Below are 9,097 nucleotides of genomic sequence, written 5' to 3'. Positions count from 1 at the left end.
CAGAGTATGTCAGCAGGACTTTGGGAGGAAGTCACCCTGTTTTTTGGCACACAGGCCATGGGAACATATGGCTAAGCCTCTGTGTAAACATATTGGAGAGCTGCAGATGATTGGTGTTATCCTGGTGGAAGAAAGGTTGACACACAGAAATATAGGGAACGGTTGTACCTGTTGCAAGACAAGCACTCATCTGTGTGAAGTAGAACCAGACTTGTCTCTTTACCTTATTCTGCCTCTCCCCCTTCACAGTTACATGCACTTCCACTGCTCAATTCTTTTTTTTTCCTTCCAGTAGATTTTCTAACTCTTTGCATAGGTGCAATATAGATAATTGGAGCATTTCATTCCTCCTTTTCTTTAGCACTTCCCCTCAGGGGCTTGTAATCGTCCTGCAATTTCTCATCTCACCCATCAGCATCTGATGTTTGTGCCCATATTTACCTTCTTCCTTCTCCTTTTCCTCTCCTCACCTGCCCACATTCAGCCTGGGAAGCCCTCCCCTCTTTTTTACTGATCTCTTTGCCCTACAGCATTTCTTATTTTCTTGACACCTCTACTAACACAGACCAGTCTTGACAGAAAGATTCCTTTTGAATTTCTCTCTCATTTTGAGAGAGACATCACTGATAGACCCCTCTCTCTACAGTGGATTGGAAAGAATTTGGCTAACATAACACTCACATGTTTACAAGTGTACATATTTGGGCTCCAAACTTTAGGAAGGTTTGATTATTTTTGATCCTGATTCCATTTTCTCATTAAAAGTTTCTTTAAAAAAACACAGTTGGAGTTGCCTTAAAAATCAGTTTCTTACATGGAGAGGATAACTGGACATAATTCATGTCTTAATTGAATTGTCATTTTATTTTAAAAACATTCAAAATAAAATTTGGAATATACTTTTAAGCTCCCATTCACTTCTCCCTCTCTGCTTCTGCCTCATACACACCAAGTCCTGCAATCTGTTATTCAAGCTTAATATTTAGTTCAGTGAAAGAAAGAGAATAGTGACATTGAAGTACTTTTCTTTAGTTTCTTTAACGTTTTTTTTCCCCTGATCTTTCTAATTTTCAAGTCAAATCCAGATATTCCCCCAAAAATGAAGAGATGCTCTCAGAAATTTGAGTGCTTACTTGTGAGCTCATATAAAATATTTTCTTCTCTTTCTTAGTTGTCCTCTTTCTCACAAGCAGAAAGTAATTCTTCAAAAGAAACAAACTAACCCTCCCCTCACACCTTTTTTAGTCAGATGCTCTATGCATTAATCCAAAAACCCCATTTAATATGTGAGAATTTCTTCCTTTTCTGTTGAATTCACTACTCCTGTCACAGCAAATCCTCCAAAACAGTGTGGTGAATAAAAACGTTGATTTTTGGCCAAGTGAAAAAAAAAAATGCCTTTTTCACTAGGCCCACTCTGTAACAAATTTGATGTAGAGAGTAATTCAGTATTCAGAATGAATGTCACTGAGGTTCTCCTCACTCATGAAGTCCTGACACTGCTAAGAACAGAAGATACCTTTTAGGTGAATGCAGAAGAGCATGAGAAACCAGCTGAGACTGTGTGGGATTAAACTTGGCAATGGATCTCTTGTTTTGTTTTTCTGGTTGGCTTGAGCTGAGATGTATGAGGAGTTGCCTTTTGGATCTGGTGCTGGGAGAAGAGGAGGTGAGCTGGCTGGTAGATGTAGGAGTGGGAAGACTGGTGGTGGTGAGGGTCGGGGGGTGTTGAATGGGAAGCTGCCCCTCTCTTCCCTCCTTTACATCTGTTGGACACAACTGCAGAGTTTCATTGGCAGTAATTCCTTATTTTGAGTGTTGTGTGTAGTAAGAGGGATGTGCTAGCAGAGACTGCTAGCAAGTCCTGCTCTAATTGCTGTGGGAAGCCTCTAGTTTGCTGAACCTTTTTCTGATCTGGTTAGTGAGTGTTGTGCAGCTGAGTTCTGTCATAGCAAGCAAGTGAAGTGTACATCCATGTTTTCAGATTAGTTCAGGTCAGGACTCCCTCTCCTTGTTCACCCATGAGCTGTCCTTTGTGAGACCAAACCAGAGCTGGTTTGAAACAAACCCAATCAAAATGCTTGTGTGGCTTTTGGGGCCATGCATGAACTCTTTCACCCTGCAGATCCACTTAAACTGTGCCACGTTATATGCAAACATTGGTGTAGCCTGTGACTTGGTCAGTGACCAAGTGTTCACCTCACTGACTCAACAGCTGCCCACCAGAATGATGAGAAATATTGCTTGCAACAGTATAATTGTTTTGAGCAATGACATGTCATAATTATGCCTACATCTTATTTTTGCTCTTTGCTAGACAAGTGTTGTACCCCATCTAATGCTGGCATTAAACCTGTCTTGGAGGTCAGGGTCACACATGGCAAATTCATAGAATGGGTTGGAAGGAAGCTTAAAAATCATCTCGTTTCAACCTTCCTGCCACAAGCAGGGACGCCTCCCACCAGACCAGCTTGGGCAAAGCCCCATCCAACCTGGCCTTGAACACATCTGCAGTCCTCCCTGGAGTGTATATGGAGAGAGGTGAAGGAAGTTCATGCAGCCAGGAGGACCATGGTTAGAGTTGTGAAGGACAGGCCTTGTCCTGATCTTCAGGTTCAAGACACTTGAAACACTGTTGCTCAGATGAAAGGAATGATCTTTTTGTGTTTAATTAGGCTGTACCAGTCTCCAATGGCCACTTCCATGAGGGGTCTCCACTATCTGTTTTGGGGTGGTGAGATGTATCGTTGTGACTTCCACGTGCCAAAGGCAACCTCATTATCATCTGCAGCTCTCTTTTGCTTTCATTTAGAGGTTAGTGATGACTTTCTTTCTCCTTCCCACCCAAAAGGAAGGCAAGGCCTTAATCAGTCTGTAGATTTCTTTCTGACAGATGCTGATAAGTCCTCCCCATCTCCAAAAACACCCCTCTTCTCCCATGCTGCCACTGGATTCTGTCTACTGCAGCTGTGCTGAGAGTTTGTAGCATTATCCCTTTAACATAAACCTAGGGCTTGGAAGAAAATGAACTTGTTTGTGAAGATAGCACAAATGGGAACATTTTGAAAAGGCAGCTTGATTATCAGGTTTGGATAATACAGCCTCAGAGCTGAGACTTGGATTGGTCAGAGCCTGACAACACAAACAGTTCCTTGCAAATGTCCTGGGGTGTGCTGCCAGTGCCTGAACAGGAGGCTCCTGCAGACACTTCTTCTGCTCATCATCCTGTCTTTGCACCCAGTTTGTGGGAAACAGGGTTGTGTGCCTGCTTGGAGGGTCTGTGTTTGTGCACTGAAAGAGAGGGCAAAGGAGAGTGAGAATGGGACTGGAGAGGGAGAATCTAGATAGCTGTGTTTTTCCAAATACCATCCACTTTCTCAGAAGCCTCAACAAGAAGAGGCAACAAACATGCATTGAATACCACTTGGCTGGAAATGTTTCTGCTTTGTGCCTTATGGCTAACTGGGACTAGACTGGAGATCTGGCATGCTTCCATCTGCATGATGTGGTGTAAAACAAACATGTTCTCCTGGAAGGAAGAGTTGTTTGTCTTTCACTTGCAAACTTTTGTTAGTTTGTATAATCCTTGTCCTTTGGTACAATCGCTGTCAGCCAAAAAAATAAAGTAGTTTTTAAGAACAAAGACAGTCTGTAGAGAGAGCTCAAGTATTCAGTGAAGCAATGAGGAACAGTCTCACCCACAAGCACTCAGACCTCACCTTTTCTGAAGTGCTGAAATAGTTACCCAAGGTCAAACTCCCTCCAGTACAACTAAGCTAAGAACATAAGCTGTGTTCTGATTGGATTCCTTGAGAGACTCCTCTCTGCTTTATGTCCCCAGTTAATTTGGTCTCTAAAGCTTTTCTTGGTTTCTTAACAACACCCTGTGAGGCAGACCTGAAGAAGGAACATTACAGTCCATCCTACATGGAAGGGGAATGGACCAGGGAGTCCAGCAGAGTGCTGTGGCAGCTGACACAAGGGTGATGTGTTGCTCACCAACAGATTGGATCATCAGGAGATCAGCAGGGAAACAGAGATGGCCAAACAGGAACTCATGGTATAGATGGTGACTCATATTTGTGGTCCTACTTGATTACTGAGGGATTCTCTTTAGAATTGGGAATGGCTCCAAATAGCATTGAGCTGGGCATGGAAGAGAGAGAGAGAGGGAAAAGAGAGGCAGCTATGAGAAGTCAGACTGCAGGAGAGGTGGTGTGGGATTGTCAAAAGCCCCCCCAGGTTTCATCCACGCCATGAAAAACCAACTGCAGAAAACAACAAGGCACAGCTAGCTAAGATTTAAGGAGACAGCTCAAGTTTTTAGGAGCACAAGTTCACCTTTGCAAAGGGGTATGTGTTTCCTAATCACTTGGGTGTATTTCCCCCTGCCCCCAAAACAGAAAGAAAGAAAAAAAGGAGATCTATGTAGAGAAGACAGGTAGATGGAAGGATGTAAGATGTTGGACTGGAAAGGGGAGCTAGGAAAGATGAAATAATTAACTCCAAAAGCTAGGAAAGATAAAATAATTAACTCCAAAAGCTAGGAAAGATAAAATAATTAACTCCAAAAGCTAGGAAAGAGAGTGAAACAGTTAAACACATTAAAGAGGGGTTGGAAAATTACACTTGGAGAAAAGATAGAGTTGGCAATAGGCAATAATGTAGGCAAGAAAGAGGACAAAGTGAATTATTTCTTTTTTTAAGAGGTGAAGGAAACAGATTCTGAGAATGGAGTGTAGAGAGAGTCATGCCAAGCATACAGAGCATGGTGCTGAATATGGCCCCATGGACAGCCAGCAGAAGAAAATGTTCTGTGTAGACATACACAGTATCCTGTTTTTGAGAAGTGAATGTGAGCAATTGCTGCCAAGGATTTTTAGAAAGAGAATGATAATTTTATTTTGCACAACAAAAAGGTCTAATTCAAAATTACTTTCCAATAAGTAGAAATTGCATCAGTGTATGAAAAATGAAGAAGTCATCCAGGATTATCACAGTGGCTTCTTTCTGCCTGTGTTGCAGTCCTCCCCCTGTCTTTTCTGTTCATGTTCCAAAATTAAGCATAGGGTCAATCTTTTTTTTTTCCCTATGCAATTGCATCAGCCATAAGAATCTATCACGTGGTAAATGAAAGAGGATGAATAATTCAGAACGAAATTTTCAATCATTTAAAATGCAGAATCTTCACATTTCATTGCTAACCTGTTCCCATATAACATGAAATCTGCAAAAATCACATTGCCATTTCTGGAATACAACCATTTCAAGGATTTGAAAATATTCTCTCATTCATTTCCTTCTGTCCAAAGAATATTTCCAACTCAGTGTGTTCCAAAACTATGTTTCACATTTCATGGGAAAATCAGAAGATAATGAAATACTGGCTATATGCTGCCTAAACATGAGACACTAGACACACTTCCAGAAATTATTGTGGCCATACAATGTGCTCACCTCTAAGGCTGATGAAAAATGTAATATTTAGTTAACCCCAACTGACCCTATTAGGGAATGAACATCATCTTCTGAGGTGATTATCAAGCATGTGTACGCCACCATCACCGCTCATTAGTGGAGATTTTTGGCTCCTGCAATACCAGCTTGACTAGAAAACAGCCTTTGACTGTGCCTAAGCCAAAAAAGCTTAGCAACAAGCACACCAAGAGAAAAGCCAGTGCAATGGGGAGAACAATTCTTTGCTCAAGCGATAAGAGCAGGAGGACAGAGTGAGTTTTACAGTTTGTTCCCCAGATTAGGCACTGATTCAACATGTGGCCTTTCAAGAGGGACTTTATCCCCAGTGAAGCTTCATGCCTTATCTTCCTCATCTGTGAAACAATAATTAAAAGGCAAACTACTTTAGAGCTGAGGCTGTGAGTGACCAAACGACATAAAACTTCTAAACCACCGAGACCCTCCAGCAAGAAATTGCTACAGAAAAGGCAAATGTGATGCTGATAACCTCACACTCAAGCATCACGAGTCTCAGACAACCCTTCAGGGCAATGAAGCCACCAGTGGTGAGATGTTTGCATGGCTCTGGCTGCAGTATTAGCACCCACACTCCACGGGGGGTAGGGGGGCTGTGCCCTCCAGGGGTGGGTGAGGGTTTCCTACCATTCGGTTCCCGCCCTGTTGATCTCTTCCCACCAGCACTCTGTCGGCTCACCGAGGCTCTGGGCTGCTGGCATGCAGGCGTAGTTCCACAGTCTGTCTGAGCCTTCCTTCTTGCTGAACACACTCCTGATGGCCACGACCACCTGCCCGTGTGGGCACTGGAAGTTGAAGCCCTGCCGGTAGACGTTGACCCACTCGTCGTTATCTCCGTAGTTATAGGGGCCGTAGTAATAGTCGGCGCCGTGCTGGCCCCACGCCACACTCACCAGGGGCAGGAACACACACAGGAGGATGAGGTCCATCCTGAGGATGTTCCTGGCTTCGAAATGCCCCGCTGGTTTCTTGGGCTGGCCCTTTTATATTGCCTCTAACATTTGGCTTCCAGATGTTATGCTTCAAGATCCAAGTGCAATGTGTCATTGCTTAGCAAACCTTCTCGGAGTTACAGACACGTCCAATTACTTTTAAGGTGGAAATCTGCAAGTACAGTAACTCTGAAAGCTGTAAAATCAGGGTCTTTCCACCACCACAAGCCATCTGTGATCCCTTACTGCAGAGCTACTGTACAGAACAAGACACACACTGTAGTACAACTGTCACAGGCATCCCACTATCATCCTCAAGGCAGCAGTTAAGTTTGAAAATGACTTTGTTTAAAATTAAATCTCTCTTTGAAGTTGCTGTTTTCCATCATTAATAACACACAACAAAATGTGACTGTGTGTGTCTCCCCACCCTCTTTTCTCTATGTATGTGTGACATGATTCTGCCAGTCCCTAGAAAGAAGGGAATGGGGCAAGGTGGGGGAATTCACTGCTCCTGTGTACTTGACCCAGAGAAAACTGTAGGGCTTGATCATTTTTTAATAAGACAATCAAAAGTCAATATAATGGAGTTTATTTATGTATATGCTGCCTGTGCTGTGCTACTAGTGAAATGGGTGACCTTTGGAACAGCTCCAGATTGAGGTCCTGTCTCTCCCAGTGAAATCACTGCTAAGGGTCTGTCCAGAGACTGTTTCTCCTGCAAGTTTCTCCTCCACTCTTTTCACTACCACTCTTCTGTATTTGGGCCATGAACACAAGCACACACACACACACAAAAATGTAGCTTTTATTCTGTTGCTGATACTATCAGAAAGAAGATCTGTGATGGATAACAGTGGACCTGCTCTTCTCCAAAGATCTCCAAACCCACCATGACTGGTCATGGCTTTGCAGGAGCATAAGCATCCCAGGAGATGGGGGCCTTTATGAACTAGCCCCAAATCTCAAAGTCTGCCTTCAGCCTCATCAACCAGGCACTTTTGTGTCTTTTGCTAGTGGCTTTTTCATAGCAGAGCCTTGTTTGCCAAAACAGTACGTGGGGGTTGTGCTCTTGCCAGGAGCACAGCTCAGCAGTCTCTCAGTTGTCTGTGCTCATGGCCAGAGCAGATCCACGTGGGCCTGGCAGCTGAGAGCTGCTGAGCCAGCTCAGTGCAGCCCCAGATGCTTGGGAAAAGCAAGGTGTGGAGATAACCCAGAACAGCCCTTTCCTTGGGGCTGCCCTCCTCTGGATCTCAGGTAACCATAGGGGGCACAGGTAGTGAAGGTCTAAACAGGCAGATAATTTAAGATGGAAAAACCCCATAATTACCTAAAGGGCAACAGAGTGAGGAGTTGAACAGCATGATCTCACATGAGTTATCAGTAAATCAATAGTCTATCAAGAGTCTATCTACCTCTTACTTCCTTAGACACATGGTTACCTCTAGGAGCACTGCACACTGCTGTATATATAAACCTAAGAGGTGTTCTGGAAGATGTTTTAGTGTGAAGCACCACACTATTTATATATATATGATCCTCACATAGCCCTTTGTAAGCACCATTCCTTGGAAGGAAGTCTTCACACAACACAAAATCAGGGGCAAGAGCAGATGAGAAGGTGAGGAGGGCTCAGTGGAGAGTAGGGCACAGTCTTTCTTTGCCTACCTTTGGCATGCACGTGGAGCTTTGAGGTGTCTGTTTGTCACCTTCCACATACCACCTACCCTGCCTGAGCCCAGCTAGTCCCTAGGGTGGCATTCCATGTCACATTGTGACCAAGAGGTGGTTTGGCTGTTGAAAAAAGCTGTGCAAGGAAGATAGTGAACGCAAGAGATGTGGAAGTACAACCTTCTCTAGCAGTTGTGGTGGTGTAGACATGTCCTGGCTAGTGACTACCTGAAAATCTACAGGTCTGTGTTTTCTGGGAACTTTTAATATTGAATTTCATGCTTCATTCTGATAGGGAATAAAACCAGAAGAGGGAATAATTTCTTACAGGAGGCAGATGATGGTTTTAAGTCACCTTAGAGGAGGGTGGTGTCTGTGAGTGGGAGGAACTGTGATTTGAAAGTTCCTATAGGGGTTAAAAAAAGACAATAGTCTGTGTACATGAATTTTGTTTGAGTAACACTCATTCAGCCCTGTGGCTCATGGAGCAAAGCTGAGGCCACAGGCAACTTGTTTCACTCACATTTCACACCTTTGCTCCAACTTAGGTAATTTCACTGATGTTGCCAGTGCTGAAAATTGCATTTTTAGCTGTTTTTCCATTGGCACACTGGCATTTTAACCACTATGCCTTAACCTGTTCTGGCCAAGGGACCAAACAAAGAGGTTCAAAAGCCAGTGGCTAGAAGAGCTGCAAACTATTTTCTGTTAACTTTGGTTGGTTTCAGTCCTAGGAGAAGACTCAGTGATGTTTAAAAATCAATCCATCTCTGAAATTACTCTTTAATTTGACTTTAAAAACATCAGCTGCACGCCTTGCACATCCAACCTTTGGAAGAGCAGACAGTGTTAATGAAGCAGTAAGGATGAGGTGCTAAGACAAATATTTCATTACCAGTTCTTTGCAGTGGAAACTATACTGGCTGGAAATTTTATTCTCTATCAGTTCTTTGAGGTGCTGCATTTAATCCATGCAGACAAATATTTAATTTCTGTCTTGC

At 43.3% G+C, this 9,097-nt stretch overlaps 1 protein-coding gene across 1 annotated transcript in view; it reads right to left on the bottom strand.

Moving 5' to 3' along the window:
• The window catches only part of DPT (dermatopontin), a 20,912-nt gene extending 14,465 nt beyond the window's left edge, over positions 1-6,447 (bottom strand). The window contains exon 1 of the mRNA XM_008935228.1: positions 6,121-6,447. Coding sequence (XP_008933476.1) covers positions 6,121-6,422 — 302 coding nt within the window. The 5' untranslated portion in view covers positions 6,423-6,447. The remainder of the gene's footprint in view (positions 1-6,120) is intronic.
• Between the last annotated feature and the right edge of the window lie 2,650 nt (positions 6,448-9,097).

The sequence above is a fragment of the Merops nubicus genome, unplaced genomic scaffold (genome assembly GCF_000691845.1).
Source record: "Merops nubicus isolate BGI_N331 unplaced genomic scaffold, ASM69184v1 scaffold5362, whole genome shotgun sequence".
Lineage (NCBI taxonomy): Eukaryota > Metazoa > Chordata > Aves > Coraciiformes > Meropidae > Merops > Merops nubicus.
The sequence above is the reverse complement of the archived record's forward strand: the minus strand, read 5'-3'. Positions and strand labels throughout refer to the sequence as shown.